Here is a 23,648-nt window from a genome sequence, read left to right on the forward strand (position 1 = left end):
ACACACGAAATCTACAGAACACTTTTAACCTACAATACCGGAGTGCTTTCTTTACACAGAAAGCAACTTCATTAGGAAACAGCAAGCCAAGAAACAATAAATCTAATGTTGAAACTCTGACTTATCCCAGAGACTTCCCATACTATCCCAGAGACTTCCCATACTCTGGAACAGGCTACCCATCTATGTCAAGCAAAGTTCTTCATTAGCACTCTTCAAGAAAAATCTTGAGGAGTGGATGGGAAATAGGAAATACACCCCGGGGATCACTTCTGTGTCTCTGCTCGTCAGTAGCACAGGAAAATATCTTTCTTGGGTGGCGTAAGCCTGGGAACCTTGTTGGCTAGGCTTGCATAGGCCCTTGGGCCACTAGCCTTGTACCTACCTATGAACCAATCATCTAACACAACCAGAGTACAGACCTCATTTTGAAAACAGGTGGTAATGATATATTTTCATTCAGGCCAGGTAAAATACTGCTCACCAACAAACTTTTCCAATATATTTATAAAACAAATTAGTCCAAGCATCTGCCCTTAAATTTTTAACAACCTTTTCCACGTGTATTTTCTAAAAACCATTGCAGAACTTTAATATCTAAAAACAGCATTTGTCACATCACCATTATAAATAGAGCATCCCTCCATCTTGCCTACATAAAAACTTGAACAAGTAAGGCATAATGCAATACACACCACTCTGTGTATTACAATTATTTACCTTTACACACGATCACTCTAGCATATCTTGTGACAAAATCACTAAGATCCTAACAAATAAACCTACATTTGCTGCAGTTACCACACTGACATTATAACAAACTGTTCTTCAGTATTACCTGACCATTCAAATACACCACCAATATTGTGACGGGTTTTGTATGTAAATTTCAAATCACTACTTAATTTAAATATATCACGACTTAGGCCGTTTACAAGATGCCAATCAGATTGCACGATATTCCACAGTAAAGGGATACCCTCAGAATGATGCAACACCATAGTTCACGGTAGATGGAATTATATTATTACTATTCACTTCCATGTCCCTTTATTGTTCCTTTCAAGACTGATGCACAACAATCACTTCTTCTGTCAATGTGCATGTCAAGCACCAATTTACTTGAGTAACTCCTAGGAAAAAAACATAAGCCCATGTCTAGCTCTGTAGGTCTCATCTTCAGATATTATTCTAGAAAATCTTATAAATTGTCTCTTAATGCCTTATTTCTGATAAAAATTATAACCACGACTAAAGTGAACAAACTGATTAGAATATGTGGTCCTTCTAGATTTCTATACTTTTTATTACCAGAACACCCAAGAATGACACGGGATTCCATACCAATGTTGAATATAAAATAAAACAAACAATTTGTAGTACTTCTTACTACTGCACAAAATTCTCTAACAAATCAGTACTTCCTGTCCAGATGATAAAAATATCATCCAAAAAAACATGCATAAATTGTCAAACAGGCATTATACACAACAATTGTGGATATATTTAGACTCCCAATGGCAATGGATGATATAACCTTCTCAGTGAAACATTCAAGTCCCATTTTCTCTCCATCTGCATAAATTAACCTCAAGTACTTTGGCATTGCAATTGTCTCCACCTGCATGACATACAGACGTATGGAAATCTGGGTTTATACCACAAGATCGAAAGTTAAGAAACTAAAAACATCGAAAATTGCCACTGTTGTGCAATCCCAGAGTTGGTATATATAATTAGCTGGAGGTGTGGGTGGCGCAGCCCTCCCCCATTGGCAGATGAAGGAAGCTTGCCCCCCCCCCCCCCAGCATTAAAAACGTTTTTGACATTTTGATTTCAGTCTTTTGAACTTTCGATCTTATGGCACATCTTTTTCGGTCAGATACTGCCCACAATCATAGGCAGGCCTAACATGTGCAGAGCGTTAATGAAGTTTCTCCGCTACTCTTGCTAATAAATAATTTTCCAAATCATTAAGGTTTCTCAGAAAAGGTTCTTTTGATACTACAATGAAATGATTTAGGGAAGTTTTAGCAATTATTAATTCAACTCTTACACATGCCTTTAACAAAGTCAAAATGATGAGGATCCACTGTCAAGAGATGTTCAATGTCTAGATTATTACAATATCTCAAACCTCCTTAAAACAGCACAACTGTCAAGTCAGACAATGTGTCTATACTTACCATGGTCCGTAGATGAGCCACTCTTGTGTAACATTACAATGACCATTTCCCCCAGCTTTGGGAATGCAACCATGGCAGAGGCTTAAAGAGACTAAATAGGGGTTCAAAAAGGCCATACTTAGTAGTGACAATCGGGCAACCTTATACGTTATCGGGACCCATGGACGTGGTGTTTTTTGTGTGCCTTCCTAAAAACTACTTGTTACATGGTAATTAAAGGGGGGACAGCTTGGACTGTGTAAAGTTACAACTGTGGGCGGACTAAAATTTCCACTAAATTTGTCATCTAGGATACTAGAAGAACCAGGGTGGATTTTTTTCTTTAATAAAATTAACAGAAAGAACTGTGTGGTCAGCATTTTTTCTTTGGTTGGGGGGGGGTGAAGTTCAAGAACACAAGGGAAATCTAAAAACAAACCACCCTCGTAGTCCAACATAAATAAACTCTACAATTAAAAAAAAAAGAAAACTCCTTTAGGTATACAGTGGCGCAGAAGACCCACATATCTAGGATAACATCAAGTAATTGACTAAAAACCTGAAAAACACTATTAGGTTATTAAAACAACCCATGAACTTAGGTTAGCATCTGAAGCCATGGATAACTAAAATTCCTTCTGTATCTAAATTAGGAAACTAAGAAATAACACACAACATTGCTCTACACTTATGGCACCACCTACTTTGTCTCAGTAGACATTGTCAAAATTTTAGCCAAATGTCAGTGCAAATTTTATCTCAGAGACCACTATCCAAAACCCACATATCCTTGAACCATTCAGAACTCTCATCATCACTAAAGAACATATACTATAGGTACTAAAAATACTTCCACCATGCAAGTTGATAATACACCAGGCTGTTTAACAAACAATACCAAACAAGCCCAGGCAGAACCACTCTATTTTACTGGAGTTTAGTCAAGGGCAACAGGATGATGAGACTCCACAAGGGAGGTCCCAACACACTGACCCTATGAACTGTAGGCTCAGTCTGACAAGTCTTATCTGCAAAGCAATAGAACATATAACTGAATGGATGACATTTTAATGGAGTTTATCAGGCTAGATTCACAACAGTTTTTTTTTTTAAAGGGTAGATACTGTGCAACGAACTTGATTAACTTCTTTGAAAGGGTTAATGGACCATATATGGTGATCATGCTCTCCACACTGCAGAAATTCAGCAGGCCACAGTAAGCAAGCTTAATGCACTACAAATACAACTGCATGCGGTAAAATGGATAGTAATAAGTCACAGAACTCACACATTGAAGTAGCAGGTGCTTCAGAGAATAAGAAGATGGCCAATGGTGTCTTGCAGGGTTCAATGCTGGGATCTCTGTTCTTCAGTATTTAATTATCTCCAGACCATAAACCAAGACCTCTGGCTAACCACGTTTACAAATGACTGTACAATGGGAGTCACTATCAAGACACCCTCCAACGTCCAAGCCCTTAAGCATGAATTCACACTTGTAAATACCTAATGCACTAATCATGGGCTCAAATGTTAAAAAAATGCAACATTGTATAATCTGATAAACAAGCCCCTCCCACCCACCCCCAAGAAGGTTACAATACAACAACCTACTCCAAAACTACATTATTGTTAGAGACCTTTGACAATTCCCTCTCCTTCGATCAGCACGTAATGAAGGAAGTCAAAAGATTCTTCTACTTAGCATAACTAACTACACCAGATGTTTTAACTAAGATCAGTTATCAAAACTCCTAACTTGCCAAAAAAGACTAGAAGAATTATCCCTTTATTCAGTAGAATCCTGAGGCAAGATATATATATTGCTTACTGTACCATTAGTGTTCCTGGACCTCTTCTATCCTCATAAATCAAATAGCCCAAGAAATACCTGAACCAGGGATCTAAATCTTCATCAACATATAAATAAAACGGTTCCCCTTTTATAATCTCAAAATAGTGAAATCTCGAATTTCAGTATCCCGAGACCATAAAGGTGAATTTTTAAAATAGCAAAAGTGCATAATCATGAATTCAAATATCTTGAAATGGCGGTTATGGCTTTATGCTTCGTTACATCCAGTGTTGTCTGTGGATGGTGTACAGTGTAGTGTATGGATTTAGGTGCGATTTAAGGTTAAGTGAGTGTTTTGTAAGGGTTTTGGGTGGAAGTTTGAATGTATGTGTGTGTTTGTAAGTTGTATATGTGGGTTAGGGTAGGCAGGTGAGTTGGATCTGTTGGTGTTTGTATATGTGTGCGAGGGACTGTGGAATGTCTGGGTGCGAGTTCTTTTCCTGTTTGTGCAAATTCGGAGTTAGTATATATATATATATATATATATATATATATATATATATATATATATATATATATGTAGTGGGGGGGTGTGGGGGGCTTGCCCCTCTGCTTAAATGTAATGCAAGTGTGTTGATTTGTGTTGTGTTTGTGTATGTAGTGTGAGTAGGACAGTATGTGTTGTGTGGTGTGTATATGTTCGTAATTTTGTATTTCACGGTTTTGGGGTGTCGAGATTTTGAACGATCACCTTTATGGTTTCGAAATACTGAAATTCAAGATTTCAGTATTTCGAGATTATAAAGGGGAACCAAATAAAACAGTGGAGATAGTTCATTAAACAGTGCTTTCTCTGTATCAGGAATGGACTACTACTGTAAATTAAACAGTGCGATCTTCTTTCGGCTTTTCCCAGTTAGTGGTTGCCACAGTGTATCACCTGTCTGCTGTGCGATACATTATCTTAATTAATCCAGGAACTTGATGATTGGATGGGTATTCACAAATTCATCACTGGCTTGACTAGCTCAGTCGTTCTTGAAAATGGAGGTATAGTCTAAGGGTGGGGACTGGCCAGCCATGAGTGGTCGCAAGACTCAATTACCTTGTATTTTCTACGATACTATAACATTGTACACAAACATCAATTATCTGTCAGGATTTCCAAGCATGTTTTGATGAAAAAAATATGGGTTATGAAAACATAAAATGTTCAGGCTTTTTTTTTTTTTTAACAAAAGAGTAAAACTGTATATATTATTAAAAAAGGATCCACTGGTTCAAATTGTTTCACTTTGTGAATATAAACAGAATTATTTATCAACATACATTGCTTCAGTAGCAGTCACATTGCATGTACCATCCATTCATTACTTGCGTTTTGTGTGCGTTATACAACTGTGTATATACACCCACACATTATTACAGATATAAACAAAAGACTGCTTTGCTAGTACTTTGTCTGTTAAAAAAAGTTTATATACACATGCATATGGTTAAAAGAAAATATTTATCCTTTTTTCCTTACAATACTGTGTGCACCTTACACATCTTGCAAAGAAATACCAATGAAAATATTCACAAAATAAATTATTTTTTCACTATATGACTAAAAACTCAAAATACACAAACTCTGTAGAAGGTAACATTTCAAAGAGTTCAAAAAATACAGTCTTGCACATGTAGGACATTAAAATAAGCCACAATGGGGATCACGTCAGTCGCCCTGCTAGACAGGGGTCCAAGGAAGTAAACAGTGTGGGAAGAAATATCCAGGGAATTGTTATGGCTAGGCTTGTATAGGTCCTAGGGCCGATATGAGGACATGGATACCAAGTTAAAGAGGAAGAGAAAGTAAGTAATACCTCAAAGCTGCCGAGTGTTGGGGCTTCCTTGAATCACCCAGGTAGCAAGTTCAAAAAAAAGGACAGTATGGTACAAGCAGTTCTTTTAATTAGATGGGCCCATATCTTGTAAAGCCAAGTAAACAAAGACTACAGCTCTTTAGATGACACTATTGAAGTAGCAGTTAGTAAAGGTGCCGAAGAGTTTTGTAATGTAGTGTTAAAGAGATACACTAATTAGTATTCAGACAGTAGAAGTTTTGAACAAGCTTCAGGCAGTTAAATTCAGATTCACTGTGGGGAATACCAAGGCATAGGACATGCATGACCAGAGGTAGGTTAACATGTGACAAAAGGTGTTTTAATCCAAGAAATATTCATTACATGAAAATGAAGCAGACCCTTAAATTTACAAGGCACATACAGTAAAGTTCACAGGCAACTGTTCCTGAAGTGCCTAAAGCTGTAACCATATTTCTGCGATCAGAAGTGTATAGATCCATGGTTAAAGATGCGGTGACGTACTTTGAAGTAGCCAAGCAAAAGCTGCTGACCCAACAGTTTAGGCAGCTGCAGACAAAAAGCAAGATAAAGCATAAGTCGGGGGTACTGACACTGGTCAGACTTGCAAGTGATGGAGACCACTGTTGCCTGTGGTGCTCGAGACAGTGAGCTGCATCTCACTCTTTCTTTAATACTACAATATTACAGCTTCTGTGTACTAACGTAGCACTTTCAGGATTTGAACCACTGACAATTATAACTGGCTTGAGATGGTCAGATCTAAACCAGTAGCAGGGATATGCTTGATGGGCAGTTAGAAGATTTGAAACTTTCAAACCCCAAATAAATGTTAACAAATTCACTGACTGTGTGAGGAATCACTATGAAGCTTATTTCACAGAAAGGTAGGCAAGCCGTTATGTTACTGTGGAAAATGAGACAGTACACAGTTATAGACATTGATGGATTGTGTATTCCATACTACTTACGGGAACAAGAGAAGATATAAGCCACAAATGGGCAAGCTTCAAAAAAACAGACATCTGAGGAGTCTGAACAGAGCATTTATCCTGTGTAGGGCAGACGTTTGAGGCACTGGATTCTCTTGGTGAGGAACCTTTGTGGTCTCTCCAGCTGCTGCATGTGCTTTGTGAGGTACATGACAAAAGGGGCATTGTACTCAATAATGGGTCTTATAAGGGAAGAATGCAGGGATTTTATGACCACCTTGTCCCTGGGTGAAATACTCTTACTTGAGATACCCTTACTAATGAGGTGGACCATATAGACAGCTTTCTGTACAACAGACCCAATATGGTGGTCAAAAGTCAGTTTGCTATCAACCTGGGTGCCAAAGTCCCTCATGACTGACTGAGTGCAAAGGACTTTGTTATTAATGTGATAATTTGTGGGGATGTCACTCTCCTCCAAAAGAGATAATTGTATAAAATGTACGACTGCCTGTATCATACATAATTATTAACACATTTCTTGTTTAAGTTCAATACAATTACTTGTAATAAACTAATGAAACAATCACATCCCATAAACAACGTACAGAATATTTCAAGTAAAAGATTCTAACAATGAGGTAAAGTATATATCACCAAGCAGGAAGAAATACAAAGAGTAAAAAAAGCACAGAGTTCACCTAAAAATAAAAAGTACAAGCACTAAACAAGGATGAGAGAAAGTCCTAGATGTTCTTGGAGAAAGTAGTAGAGGGGAAACTAGTACTTGGAAACAACATGAAAATACTGCATTCAGGAGAAAAGGATATACAGAGGGGAAAAAAGTACCAAACGAGAAATGCGGGTATTGAGAGAGAAAAAAAAAAGACAGAACACAATATTAGGAAGAAAGATAGCAGCCTGCTCTTAGCAAATAAAAAATAAAAAATATACTTAATTTAGGCTGTATATCTGTGGAAAGGTATGGTTAATTGAACTCTGTGGTGTTCAGTGCTGGCATTTTTAATATTTATTATTACCTGATATTTCTCAGAATTTGAAAGGGAGCTAATGAGCTCTGCACTGCATTCAGTTAAGACACCATTTTATTAAGACTGACAAAAATAGCAGTTAAGATTTGGGTAAAATGACACATAGGTGGCATGAGAAGCCAGGCACTGAAACATTAGTGTGTTATATAGTAATTTATGCCTAATTATGTAAGTTTAAGAATGCCTGAGTGAAATACTATACAAAATGTAAGGACAGGCAGAATTTACCCTCATCCTTTCTTGTCTCTGTAAACAATTCTGCATAAGCTGCTGTGTCCTCTGGGTTTCGAGGGACACAGAATTTGGCAAACTATTGTTTGATAAAAGTTAGTTTGCCTTGGAAAAGTTCATAGGTTCATAGATTAGTACTAAGCCAACTGCCCTTGCGAGCCATTTTAAGCCTAGCCAATTACCCCTTGTGAGACTCAAACCCTGCAGCTTGTGTTTGTAAGGCAAACACCTTAACCATAAACTGTTACTGGGTTTACAGAGCCGATTTTTATTTCTTACAGCTTTAAGGTCTGTCCTTATGAAGAGGAATGACGTGACAGCAGGGAGGGGTGCAGTTTCCTCTCATATTTGTGAGAATGAGGTCCAGTATGTTGGAACTTCTAGTGGGCGTATACACCAACTGGTCAAGGGGGGTTGTATTTACGAAGCCCAGGTATCACTCTGTCTGCAGATCTGAGGCCATGTAGGACTCTCAAGTTTGCATCAGAAGCTCAGCATTGAAACATCAAAGAAACTTTAATATGTACCCCCCCCCCCCCCAAGGAACTAGTATGACAGAAATGACAATGTGAAGAGACTGCAAAATTTGCAGAGGATGAATAATACGTACACAGAAACACTCACAAATGCTCGGAACAGGCTTGTTAATGGAAGCTGCCAATTTCTAAGTCAAAAAGAAATTAAAAAAATGCACAAAAAGAACCTTTGTCCCAGTTCACTTAATGGATTAACAACAATTTGCTAGCAAACTCAGGAACAAGCTACCTCACAAATGCATGCATGACAAAGCCTGCAAGACAGAATGCAAAAACGTCTACAGATGTAATAGACCTCTCAGTGTTGTGTGACTTAGTGACATGTTACTGAAAATACTATACTAGGCACATTTACTTACTAAGAGATAGTCTGCAATACCTTACTTTTATTGAAAATTTATTTGCAACCCTCATGTGCTAGCAGCTCTCTAAAGCTTATAAATTGTGCAACTCATGTTTAAACATGTCATTTTCTCTGGCAAGTTACTTGCATGTTGCTGTTTTCTACACTACAGGTACGTCTCTGATAGTGGAGTATCATAATGCTGTTCTTACATAGTTTATTACTTCACCTACTGGTCACACACAGGTGTGTCAGGGCAGTCTTGCAGTTGCGGACATCTTAACACCTACCTAAAGATCACATCTTTGTGTGATCAAACAAATATCAGATTAGTACTTCTTGATACATATTTGCATGTACTCTATTGTTTCAGTTCATAATGAGGCATACTGTATGCCATCTCATTATGGCCCATATTTTCTTGAAATTATCTGACTTCCTGCTTTAGAGTTTCATCAGCTTTACTCCTCAGGGCTACCTGAAACATACCCCATCAACTGCAGACATTAGAAGTAGATACAAATACCTTCAAAAAGTATGCACAACCAGACAAAAACTGGATAGCTACATTAGCATAAAATTAAATACCAAACAGCATACAAGTCTTCCACTTCCAGTAGGACTGTGGAATGTTAGAAACATATTTAAAAACCAGAGTTACAAAAATGACGGAAAATTATAAGCACATTTCACACTTTTTGATAATCTATAGACTTTAATGAACAGTACTGCAAAATTCTACCATACAAGTTCATTTATGTTTGCTTCTAGGGGGAAAAACACAGATATAAAAGGTTTGTACTCTTTGAATTATTGGTGCCACTCGTACGTTATTTGTCATACATTGTGCAGTTTTCTGTGCACTACACAGCTTCAAAAATCACATACAAAAAGAGGGGGATTAAGAAAATTGTGTGGCTGTGTAAATCAAGCCTGAAAATAAGGACATACCTCCAAAATTATGCACATACAGGGATAATCACACATGAAAATAAGACCAGTCCTGTAAAAGGGAGATGAACTGAGAGGTCTGCCCTGAAACCTGACTGCTACAAACACTGCATGTCAAAAAATGTAAGAATTGCTGTTTGCAAGTGCAGTGCTTTCCATTGCCCCTTTTCCTTCAGGCCAAATTCACATATTACTGATAATATTGTGAGCCATAACAAAATAGCATACTTCTCAAGTGTACTTCATTATGACAATAGTTATTTTTCATTCTTAAAAAGCCCATGTTCTTCACAGCTCCATACTGAACTGGTCGGTCAAACGGATATCCTTGGTAAAAAAAAAAAAAAAAAATACAGAATCATTAATTTATCAAAAACAAACGAACGCCTTAACCATCCTGTGAGCTTCCTATTTCAAGTTGTTAACGGTCAGAAAGGCTTCCACGTTATCAAAGGCAGTATTCTCAAAGACCATATGTGCAAAAACAAGACAAGGGTGTTGTGGATGGATGGACCTCTAAAAATCTTCAAAGAATTGGAATTAATTTAATTTTAGCAATGAAGCACGTTATTTGACATACTGTATTGTTACAGAAAAAAACCTAAAATAGTCGCCTCGTATATCTAAAACACCACAAAAGCACTATTCATTCTTTCACTCTCAAATAATTGTAATTGTTTTACAGTCGCTATGTGCTGTCCACTTGTACAAAATAATCTTGACGTGACATGACAAAGATTGCAAAGAGCACGTTTGGGTCTAATACATGAAGCAACCTTTTCCCTGAAGAAGTTCATGAAGAATAAATTTGAACGAAAGTACTACAAGAATTGTGTTCGCTCCTCCTTTCTATCTACAGCTCTTGGTTTGAGTTTCATTTTCCAGTTTGTTGTGTGCTTATAAGTTTTTGTACATGAAGCAAGTTATGACAAACTCCCGTTATGGCTGATACACCCCGCAAATCACAATAGGACTTCAGAACTCCTTGCAACTATGGTTATTTTGAGGCTACTTAAGGCATACGGCAATGACGACTTAGTTTTTTTTTTAACATTTTTATCATTTGTACTAAAATTGGCTTAAAAAATGTATTTTACAGTGAACATTGATGGTTATTTTCTCTATTACTTGCAATTTCTGAAGTCGATATTAATTTAGCGTCCCGACTTTCTACTTTTGAGTCTTTTTACCCCCAATTACTTACTGCTTAAGCCCTCACTCCGGCTATAAAAGAGAGAGCCAGGCATTATAGTAAGAAAACAATGTTACAAGCAATGGTATACAGGACAGCCTAGATGGACGCATCAGATTTACAGGTGAAACAAAGTTGCTGGCAACTTACACCTACAAGAACAGGGGCAGGTAGGCCTAAACGAAGCACTCATGTGAGATAAAACGGTATCTAGATCTCTTAAAGTCTGTGTTGCCAAAGTACAAAAGCAAGGACTTCAAACTGGCGAAGTATGACAATTTCAAAACAAGTTGAAGTTAATCTAAAACACACAAAAACTACAAAATTGTTTTGAACCAAAAAGCCGGACAACATTTGAAGTTGTGATTTAACTTGTACAGAGTTTGACTGCTTAAAATAAGGAACAGCACCTTGTACATCAAATTAATCATGTGCATTTCTTTACAAATAGAAATTACTGCAAAGTTCTATCAAAATAAACATCTGCTTTTTCAATGTCAGTGAACGAAAAGAAAACTGCTTCCGTTCAACCTCTGCCCCAGCACAACCTAATACACCCTACCTCCTGACAGCCAATCACTTAAAATAAGCCCCGACCTGTGAGAACTACCAACTAACCAGAATGTGGAAAGGAGGAGGTACTTAGCGTTGTTCATTCAAGCTTACTTGTCAAGAATAGCAGGTTCATGTCACTTTAAAAATAGGGGGCCATAGTAGGACTAATGACTTTTATGGAAACAGTCTTTTCTAACACTTAAGATCAAATTATTCTTATTTTATGTTTACCCGCTATTGTGCATGTGCTCTCCTTCATTTTCGCAGTCGCTACAATGCTCATGATCATGATCCTCCAAGCCAGTCGGTGCTGTCTCACTATCGTCAGCCATCTTTAATCAGGAAGCGGGACTCCCGAGACTCTTGATGACGTAGCGCCCATTGTGTACGTACCATTCTGGGACTTGTAGTTCTGAAAGGATAATCTGCGCTTCCCGCTGATTGATTTTACGCATTCAGAACTACATTATCATTCTGTTAGGTGTAACCCGGAAGACTTAACGTCCGTGTGACATGGTGCATGTTTATATGAAGACCATGTTTAATTGTATTTAATGATTGGTGATGGTTGTCCCACACTGCTTACTTGCACTTTAAACGTACCTTGTTAATTGCAAAAGGTAAGGATTTAATGAAAAAGGCGCATAATTCCTTTATACTTCGCTGGCAAAGACAGATATGACATTGTGATACCTAGTTCTATTTCTTGTATTGCTTTGTATTTAACTTTTTTTTATTTCGGATCCAGAAAGGTGTATTGTCTTCCCGGTGGGGAAAATGTAAGGAAAAATCGCTGACGTTGATTACGAAAGTCTTCAATTTGTAAATGTTATGGTGATATACTAAACTCGCTATATGTGAAACACTAGGCAAAGGGAGTTTTTGCCATATGGTAATGTTATATTTGCTGGGCACTGGCATACCTCTCAAGTGTACCTCATTACGAGGAATCTACCTCATTTTGGGTCTAAGTTCATGTACCTCGAAGTTCCACATTGAAAGGGTCTGTAACACATTCAGTGTTAGGAATTTTTAAGTGAAATCCATGGTAAATGAAAATAAATCATATTCATTCATTAAAAGATCTTCTTTATAAGTGAAACCAGCATACTTTAACCATCAGTTGTTAGTAAGCCATTAGTGCGTGTTCCACATTATGAGGGCTAGTGTTCCTCATTTAGAAAATGGAAGGTTGAGAGCTATGCTGGGCGATGTACTTTACTGGTTCACTTTCAAGGCTTTGTATTAGAACATTACCCCACCCTGATTTTCAAGAAGGAATGGGCGTGGCCTACACGATTGACAGGGCAATCCCCTTGTGATGTTGCATGGTAAGCATTGGTGAGTGACAAGCCATGCAGATTATCAACTGGCCTGGTGAATATTCATCATATGATCGAACTTTGGGGCATAACTCTCAACCTGTTAGAGCAAGAAGTCTGGACAAAGCTACCAATAATAGGGGGACAAAGGCAGCAAAATAGGGACACTTTTTAAATATTGCTCTTACCAACTTAAAAAAATTGATAGAATAACAGGTTTTGCATCAGCATGAATTTTTCTGAAGGCTATGAAGTCTGAAACATCTGTCACTATTTTCTGACACTAACCCTGAATAATTTACCAGAAAGCCACAATTTTATGAGAAACTTTCCATCTCTGAAATTCTAAACCTTTGAGAGGTATGCTTTTGCCTTCTTCAAATAGGGCCATTCCAAGGGAGTTTTTCAGTATGTAGTTAAACTCCCTATGTACTATATGTTTGCACAGGATTGTGTACTATATGTTTGCACAGGAATTGCACCCCCCATGTTTCTTTAATATACTGTTGAGCAGTAATTGCTTTTGCGGGGTGGGTGTGGGTGTGCTTGCCACTTTACAGAAGCAGCATGAAAGTGCAGTTTTCTACCAGATGTCACAGCTCCTTAGGTTCATGCCTCGTGTGAGTTGCATTCAGGTTGTAGTCAAGAAGCGTGAGGCCTTTAGTGTTTGCAATGACAGTATTGCACAGTGAATGGTGATAGAATAGCAGATGACTCATTGTTAAAGCATACTTTTTATAATATATTGCATTCTGTTTCTGTTTTTTTTTTTTTTTTTTTTTTTTGTAGGTAACACCAGCATCAAATATGCGCATACATTTCAGCATTCTACAATTTGGATTTGCGTACCACCCACTTAACAGCAACGCCCATATTCAACTATATAGAAAGTCTTGCATATTCATTCTAACTTTTTCTAATTTCTCCAAGTCTTTTTGGTTTCTAATACCATGACGGGAATGGACCCCATTCCTAAGTCAAAGTACAATTAAAGTTCATGAATAGTATTGTTTCACTCTTTGATGTTAATCAATGCTACTTTTGTCTTCTTTTCTTGGACCACTATGTCCTGTTTTCTAGCATCTATCTTTTGGACTGTTGTTATTGGGTGATCCCATGTGATGTAAACTTCATCATTTTAATCATTCGCCATTCTATCATTCAATCATTCTAATGGCGAAGGTCTTCACATATTTATTCAGAGTAATACTAGCAAGAACAGTCATAGCAGGGTGGTGGGTGGAGTGTGGGTGGTCCTTGCTACTGCACATCTGGTGGGGTAGTGTTCTAATACAAAACCGAATGCATTGCGTATTTACAACTCTTTACGCATTAAAGAATAAAATTTATTAAGGAAAATGCATTGCGCATTTGCAACTCTTTATGTATAAAAAAGTATGTACATCAGTGGTCTGCATACCTAACGAATTTGACACTGAAGCAGATTCTTTTTCGCTATCCCCTCCTGTGTACAAAATATTATTTTCAGTAATAATCATGAAACAAAACCATTAAAAATGCCCAGAAAAGAAGTGCAGCCAGTGAAAAAGTTATTTTATTGAACTTTGTTTATATAATCACGCCAATAAGAAAAAAATCAAAATGGGAAAACTTACACCTACATATTGGCGTGTTTCAGTAATGAGTAATATCATTCATTTCCAGTTTTCATGCCTTAAATTCTGCAAATTTGCATCTGCCATTGTCAAAGCTGATCTCATATTCATGTTCGGAAGACAGCATCGACGGATCTTTGAGCTCCTGTTATTAATTTTAATTTAGAAATGTATACCTTTGATATACACAACTCAAACACTTTACAGTCCATGTTATGTGAAAAACAGTCTGTACTTTACTGCAACACTGCCAGTTATTGTCATCCTCCCACCCCTATGCAAAATCTTAGAGAAAATTGGCATCCTTCAACTCACGGAATTAATACCATCTGGTCAGGGAGGACCATAGCCACAACCATCTGGTCTGTGACCGATAAAATTGTCATGTCAATGGATAAAGGTATGTTCTTGGGTACAATTTTTATAGACCTCACCAGAGCCTTTGACTTAGTCACTCTTCTATTGTAATCCACCTTTTAGAACTAGGCATTAGCCCTGATGCCACCCCATGATTCAGATGTTATCTGACTGACCACTGTTTCTCAGTGAACTGAAACTCGTGTATCTATGTATACTCTAAGGTGTACCTCAAGGATCCTTTCTTGCCTACATTCTCTTCTTTATGTACATCAATAAACTTCCATTCAGTCTTTCTCACCTTCCTGTCCTCCCTTCTATGTAGACGACATGGTCCTGCACCACTGAAATTATTCCCCAACTGTCTTACTGCAAGATCTACAATCTGACTTCAGTCTCCTTCTTGAGAGGATTGCTACAAAAAAATCTGATACTAAATGCATCCAAACTAAATCTATGCTTTTTGGTACTAAATAAAAACCTAACAGATGCAAGAACATTTTTAACAAACTTTGATCTCAACAACCATATCTTAGAGTAAGTCTCTTCTTTCAAGTATCTTGGCTTCACTTGACTTCCATATTCTCCTTGGTATTACGTGTTAAAAACGAATCCCCTACATTTTTGGGCACAAAATATTCTCTTTCCTCTTACATTCCACTATGTCTGCAATAGGGAAAGGAATCATAGTCCCTCAACTCAGGTTCAGCCTCCCTCTTATATCGGCAATCTCTACTAAAAACTCCACCACTAATCAAACACTAGGAAACAAAATATGTAGGGTTATTACACTCTCCCTAAGAAATTAATACCACTGTAAAATGTTAAAAAAATCAACCTGAATCCATATTAACCAAGGTGTAGACGTGCTCCTAGAATCTCAACTGTTAAAAATTTCTCCATGAACAGAAGACATTTCCCCCCCACATACAACTTAAGAAATTTGGATCACTTAGACCCTGAAACATAAATCCCACAGTCCAAGCTACATATCTCTAACCATGCATTCTCAGTTCTTGGGTCCAAACTGTGGGAATCCATCCCACCTGCAATTAATGACTCATTTTCTTATTCCAAGTTCATTCTCTACTAAAATCACATTTAGGTATGCAGAATGTACCTGGTAACGTTCAGGCCACATCCCTTAAACTCCTCTCCACTCTAACTTATCCACAAAGAACTTTTTCTCCTTTTCACATTACCGAATTACTCTGCTGTAATTTTTCAAATTTTTTGAAATTTTTACATATATTGGAAATTAATACATTGCATTTACCTTGTATTCTAAGCACTATGCTATCACTGGTACTGTTTTGGTTTTGTTGACACGTATGTGGTGTTATACTCTTGCCTATTTTGTATGTCTGGTAATTTTTTTTACCCTGGACTGAGGCAGAAATTGTTCAGAGTTGATCAGTGCTCTACCCACGTAAATCAAATCAAATAAATTAATAAAATCAATGCAACTAAGTGTAATATTATTTTTTAATGTTCTATAGGGTGCCATAATGTTACTATACATATTTTTAACTGCATACTTGTTTGCGTTATGTCATTTTTGTCAACTGTGTTCGTAATTGTGGTGAAGCTCTTCTCTTCAGGGCTCTGCTGAAAAGGGGTCTGTCATGGCCCAGCTGGAATATCTCTGTCAACAAATGGGCATAAGTAAGTAAATAAGATTGTTAAACACTTCTGAAGTTATCTTTCGTTTTCTTCTGCAAAAAAAAAAAAAAAACAAACAGAGAAAATGGTTGAATGAAAGCACATATTGACATTATTTGATCCAGTGTTCAGCTATTTCTAAAAAAATGATCAAAGCATTCAGGCATTGCCCTTCTGATTTTTCCTGGCAACACAGGAACTGCATATTTTGCCATTTCTCCTAGCGTTCTTTGAAATTTGATTTTTTTTTTCTGCGCAAATATCCTTTCTTACAGTTTGTTGTTGTAAAGTTAATTGCCTTCTGTACATTTTTGTGTGCTGATAATCAAGGAACAATATTGTGAAGCTTAGTTTCATTGTACATTGTTCAAGGCTGATTCTGGCAGTTTGCAAGTACTTTTGTGTCTGATTAACCAAATCTAAAACTTTGCACCAGAAAAAGATAACTCCGAAAAGGAAAAGAAAAATGCATACAGCAGCAAACAACCTGAGCCGATTCTCTGTTTCCACATTTTCTTTTGGATCGCACAATACTTCATAGGTTGAAATTCACTTGGCTTTGCTACACACACAGCTTTATAATGACTGCTTCATCTTGTCTGGGGAAAGTACTTTTCATTGATATACCTACATTCTGCAACATTTTTTATTGATGAGGTCAAACTGAAAATGTTCCAAAAAGCGTTACATTAAGAAGAAGCACTTCCAAAAGTGTGAACTCTGCAAAGATTTGGCGAATAATTTGTACAAAGCACAAATAAGGATTAATGTAATCAATTTTTGCCTGATCGCCACCATGAATACCAGCCATAGTTGCAGTGTTGTCATAACCATGATCATATCAAAGGTTTATTTCTAGTTCATTGCATTATTGTTGTTTCAAGATATTGTGACTTTAGCATCAGTTTTCCTGAAAGTGGAAAGAAAAGCAGCCCAATAATGATTCTTTTATTTCTACTTTACTGGTGATCTTCCATCTGCATGTATCTGATCATTTCACAAATGTGATCACTGTGTGAAACATTAGGAGTACTATCAAAAGAATTCCAGAGTATTTTTCTTTTTTTAATGTCCACCACTGTTTTTTCCTTACATAATTTCCAGGAAGTTAAATTAATTAATTTTGAATTTTGGAGAGAAGGACGAGCTCATTCTCTTTTCAGAAGGAATAATGTTTAATTTTTACAAACTGTTCCTTCAAAATTGTGTCATAATTTGAGAGTAATTCTACTAAATTCATACCATGAAAAGGAAGGTTTTGTTTGGCCAAAAATATAATTACATCCAAAGATGATGTAAAATGTTTCTTCATTTTTTTTTCTCTTTATTCATTTCCACTTCGATTTTTATCAGTAGTTTGTTGGAGTTGCAGTCTTGTTTTCATGGTCTTCCGTTTTTTTTAAGCAGGAGAGATGTGATTCGGATTTCTCATACTCAGGGACTTTAGGATATAATTTCCTCCAGATCTAAAAGACAGTTTTAAGATAGGTGTTCCAGCTTTTGTCGTATCTGCAGTCTGGATAAAAAAAAAAAATCAAACCACTTTTTTATTTCAAAGTTTCAACACATTTTTGCCATTTGGTAAAGATTTTTAAAAATCATGACGTTGCCAGGTGTTGACTGCCTGCATTGGCCCCTTTCTTCTTCTCACTGAACAGCAGAGTAAGATCCATCTTTGTTGTGAAGAAATTCACTTCCCCTGTTAACCAGATTAACTTTCAAGTCACCTGGAGCAGGTATCAATTAAGCTGCATTATCAGAATAAAATAAAATCATTCGTTGCCTCTTCTTCATCCTAGGTTAGATCTTGGTATTTACTAGTTTGAGTTTCTTCTCTCTCTTTTTTTTTTTTTGTTGCTGCGTCAACATATCCTTTCTCTTCCTTATTGTCAGTACTTCTAGAAAAGTGATTCATCATCTTTTCAGCACTGTGTCATCTGAATCTTGTGGCATTTGTAGTACAGGTGCTTTGGATGCACCAGCATCACCAGCATGTATTTCTTTAAAATCTATGTTAACTATAAGCAATGTTGAAAGCATTGCATATTTGAAAACAGATCCAGACATTGCTTCAATCAAGTCCTCTTTTGCTTTTTTATTTTTCTGTAAAGATCTCCGCTGAGTCAGTGATAGTTAATGTTAGTATGACTGCCTCATTTCATATTAAGAATAATTAAACAACTGTTGCTGGTTTCATAATGGTACCACAAACTAGTGCAAGTTCAAGCATGACAAAAAGCACAGCTATGGTTTCTATAAAAAAATTCAAATATAAAAATATTATAAATACAGGTAATGTCTAGTATTTTGTTAATCCAGTTTCAGTCTAAAGAGCTTAAATTTTATATCTCTCGGTTTATTTACAAAGATTACATAATCACCACCTGATATGCATTTCGCATCTATATTACTAACATGTAATTTTTCATACAACAGGCTGACCTACTTCCAGGTCACAAAAAGTTTTTAAAAATGATTAATTACTTTGAACATAAATCCAAACCTCAAACAGTCAAGCTATTACTATATGCTGTTGCTGTAAAGTAACATGTACACCTTTCTGTGCTCTTGAGTGTCATGTGGCTCTTATCGCACCTTGGCTGAATAGAAAAAAAATGCTTGCCTTGTACGTTAAAGCTGCAGTTGGTTTACAAAAAATAATTAAAAAAAAACTGTAAAATTGTGATTGAAAGGTGATGCTGTGATGTCATGGCCACCTGATGTTTATATCTTAAGTTTGGTAGTTTCTGCAAAGTACGGGACACATACCTTCCAACCTGCACATGTCAAAAATCTGGCTGGCTAATTAGCATAACATTTGCATGCCCAATAGCATAATCCCTTCCACTTCCGATAGGATCATGGGATACTACCACTCATTAACACAATTCTAAAAAAAAAAACAAAAATGACAAAATGATGTTGAACATAACAGAATGGTCTTGTATTATTAAGCTTTGACTGTAACTGTCTAGTAAAAAAGTACACACACACACACTGATTTTTAAAATCCAAAACTGCCGGTACCTGGTCTCCACTTTCCCTATGAGGAAAACGTAATCAGCAACCAAGGACTCTTAATGTAGCATGATTTGTTACCCACAGCATTGTTTTCTTTATCAACCAAATTATTAGATTACTATTCTATGTGAATAAATAATTACTTGCCTGATAACATTTTATAGAAGTCTTCTTCTTTCAGCTTTTCCTGGTTAGGGGTCACCACAGTGGATCACCTGTCCACTTGTGATTGGCAGTAGAGTTTTTATGGTGTTGAGTTGCCAGCCCAGTGCCCAACCTTCCACAGAAGGCACACACACCTAGGGCCAATTTAGAATGTCCAGTCCACCTACAGCATGTCTTTGGGATGTGGGAGGAAACCCACGCAACCACAGGGAGGACATGCAGACTTCGCACAGAAGGCACCCCAACCAAGAATCAAACCGGAGAACCTCTTGCTGTGAGGCGACAACGCTAACCCCTGCACCACCGGTGGCCGCCCTCTCACATTTTGAAGTAATGGAGAAAAACTAGCTAGGATTTAATGTACAGTAAGACTTGTAAACAGAACACTCATTGTACAAGAAGACAAGAATTAGTATTGTGTCATACCTCTGTACCATTAAACATTTAAATGTATTACACTTAAAAAATGCGGCAAGGTAGAAAGAAGAGCAAGACACTTGGCGAAAACAGTTATATCAGCACATGACACATTGATTCCATTTCCAATAACTTTAATATACAGTCTGCTGGAACTCCCTTCTATATATAGGTTGCTTCTACTACCTATTAGAAACTGCTTAACGCTTCTCCAAAGAAATGTTGCCAACAACACACCTAAAACAGGTACTCTCAACGTCATTGCTCTAGAATAAGTTACAAATCTGAAAGTAATGATGGACAAAGGCCCCAAATCAGGTTATTTTTTTTTTAAATATTACTCTTCTACTTAGAATGTTTATTTTCCCAACTAAATCAGATCTTTATTAGAGTGGTACTTCTCATTCTGGTCTATTTTATAACAGAACCAGAATTACTGAACTACAATTACACTTTGGTGCTTGTTCTGGTTTTGCTATATTTTTAGTAGTATTATTAAATTTACACAATTTTGACAATGGCACAGGTGAAGATACAGTTGTAGAAAAAATAGTGTTAGCATTTTCATTAGTTTCCAGCATTATATGAAAATGTTTTTAACAATTGTCATTCACTCAAATGTTGCATAAATTGCTCTTGTCTTGCTTTCCCTTCACATTATTCTGCATGTATTGTTTCCATAAATTCCATTTATTTTAAGTCATTTGCCTTTTCCTTTTTCTAAAGATCCTACATCCAATTATTTTATCTCTTTTACAATATTCAGTATTTCCTTTGGTTTAGATTTTGATTTTCTAGCAACTGTTTTTTTTTTTTGACAGTTAATAGCATTAAATGTAGTACGGCTTACCATGTCTTGGCAATTCATTTCCTACATAAAAAGTTAACAGAACAACAAGTTTTGCATCAACTTACATTTTCTGAAGAAATCCAATGCCAAACTGATCAACGAACTAAAACCAAAGATCGACTGACAGTAGAAATCAGGCAAAAATATTTATGAACAATTTTTTTAGCGCTTTCGTTTATTCAATCACCAAACTTCTTCAGACAACCTCGTAATACAAAAGTATTTTTAAAAATATTCTGGAGAGACAATTGCAGGGTTATAAAGGAAGAAAGATGAGTCCTTGTAGGATGTGCAATCAGTGTTTGTATGTTTTCAGGGGATCGAGTGTTCGAATAGCTAATAAGACTATCCATGTTAAAGGGAAATGTAGTTGCTACACCCAAGATGTTGTCTACTTTGCTTTCTGTGTGAAGTGCCCAGGATTTTATGTGGGCAAAACCGAACGCAAACTCTCCCAGAGAATATACGAACGCACATATGATATTTCCCACCACAAGGACACAAATGCATTATATAAACTTCTTAAAAAATATCCTGCACACAGTTTTAAGTTTTTGGTTGTACACCAGGTTACAAAGGATGCCAGAGGGGGGACCTTGGAAATTGATTTTGGAGAATAAAGAAACATGGTGGCAAATTTATTTAAATGCGGGTACCCCCCCCCCTGGCTTAAACGATATATCAGTTAATATCCTTTTAAAGCTGAAAGTATATGATAGATAAAATACAGTTTTATGGAAAAATGTAAAGAGTTTATTATTCAGTTGTATAATTACACAATTTTAGTTATTTTAATTAGTTCATACATTATGAGTATATTTAAGAAGAAATTTTAAATAAGTGCTTTATGAATATCTGTCAGCTGTTAGACACCTATGATGTTATTTTAATGAATATATATATATATATATATATATATATATAGTGTGCTTTTGTATTAGGAGGTTCTCTGAAGAAGTTTGGTGATTGAATCAAACGAAAGTGCTAATAAAATTGTTCAAAAATATTTTTGCCTGATTTCTACTGTCAGCCGATCTTTGGTTTTAGTACATTTTCTGAAGTAAATTAATTGCATAACTTTAATGTATAGCATTACTGACTGATTGTAATCCACAATGATTCACTAGAAAATTTTAAATCCAAATGTGTTAAAGTAGGTGTCAGTGTCATTCAACCAGAATTGTTTATCATCTTTTTTCTCCTTATCTTATTTAATGTGATTACATAATATACATAAATATGTATATATCAGGCATCATGATGGTAAAGCTGTAGTAACAGCTGTAATCATGACTGTAAACTGTAGTAACAGCTGTAATGTCTGTTATGTAAATATGTATGTTTGTGTGCCTTAAAACAATAAAGACTCATTAAAACTGTTAATGTCCATTATAAAATAACTATTATAATAGATGCATTGTGTCTATACATTTCACACTAGACTTCTGCTGAAAATGGCCTACACTCATTTGGGCTTTCCTAATAAATCAAATGCAAATAAATAAATAAGGAAACATAAATATCAGATAAATCATGACAAATTTAAACCAAAAGATGACAGACAAATTGTGGCATTTCAACACAGTGAACCACATATATGTTGTTTTACACAATATATAGAAAAAGTAGGAGGTACAAACTAATGTAGGTTTTGTAATACAGCACTAGCCTGTGATACACTTATGGCTAAGTGTGTGTATATTGAAAGCACAATAATGTTGCAAGGTTGCTACATTGGAGGTACTGGAAACATGAACCACAAAGAATTACTGAAAACAAAAAAGTAATTGCCATGTGGGATCATCCAGTGCATAGCCACTTTGTTGTGACCACCTTGTTTGACCCTGATAAAAAAATAATATCTCTTGACCTATTAGTGCAAGTGTCAGAAAGCCAAGTAATGAGGGTCAAAGCCCCCAAATCAGAGACACATTTTAAACATTGCTCTTGTGTACTTGGAAAGGTGGTTCAATAACAATGTTTACGTTGGCATAACTTAAACGTTTATAATTATTTACTGACTGCAATCTTCAGAAATTTGCCTGAAAACCACATATGTTATTAGGATCAAAATAAAGCAAAGTAAGGGGTAGTTTCATCTTAGTTTCACATAAAACGTTACTGAAAGCTTATTTCAGCAAGTGCGTATTAGTCATGTAAAGCCACAATGTAAGCTGACCAAATTACAAGAGGGTGAATTGCTTTCATCCATAGCCAGCCCATTCCCCCATGTAGTGATTGCAGTCCTTAATGATTTGGTAAAAAAACCTACATTTTGTGAGGCACAGTTCAAGATTATGAGGCAAATTCTGGAATATTATACAGAATCAGGAAGAGTTGCAAACTGGTTTCACACAAACAACGCCCACTGAGTAAATATTTCAGTTTATTTTATTTACTTATTTTTTCAGTTTAGCAACTGATGTAGAGTAGTTATCAAGATGGACCTGTTTCAGTCTCAGGCTGGACAAATGTAAATTACAGTAAACAAGCAAGTTAACAAGAAGTAATAGGATTACAGTAGAGAGTCGGTTATCCCAACTAGTTGGGACCTAGGGTAGTTCGGATAATCAAACATATAATTGAACTGGATAAAAAACTTCTAAAATCTTGTTTTTTTT

At 36.3% G+C, this 23,648-nt stretch overlaps 2 protein-coding genes across 4 annotated transcripts in view; one reads left to right on the forward strand and one right to left on the reverse strand.

Annotated features, from left to right (window-relative positions):
- Positions 1 to 11,991, reverse strand: part of NMT1 (N-myristoyltransferase 1) — a 1,232,576-nt gene extending 1,220,585 nt beyond the window's left edge. Inside the window, exon 1 of the mRNA XM_044055120.1 lies at positions 11,849 to 11,991. Within this exon, the coding sequence (XP_043911055.1) occupies positions 11,849 to 11,949 (101 nt within the window). The 5' untranslated portion in view covers positions 11,950 to 11,991. The remainder of the gene's footprint in view (positions 1 to 11,848) is intronic.
- A 96-nt stretch (positions 11,992 to 12,087) lies between these two features.
- DCAKD (dephospho-CoA kinase domain containing) overlaps positions 12,088 to 23,648 on the forward strand; it is a 474,430-nt gene continuing 462,869 nt past the window's right edge. For all 3 annotated transcript variants that reach the window (XM_044055123.1, XM_044055124.1, XM_044055121.1), the window contains exon 1: positions 12,088 to 12,237. The gene's annotated coding sequence lies outside the window, so the exon portion shown is untranslated. The remainder of the gene's footprint in view (positions 12,238 to 23,648) is intronic.

This window comes from Protopterus annectens, chromosome 13.part0 (assembly GCF_019279795.1).
Source record: "Protopterus annectens isolate FY-2018-M chromosome 13.part0, PAN1.0, whole genome shotgun sequence".
In the NCBI taxonomy this organism is placed as follows: domain Eukaryota; kingdom Metazoa; phylum Chordata; order Ceratodontiformes; family Protopteridae; genus Protopterus; species Protopterus annectens.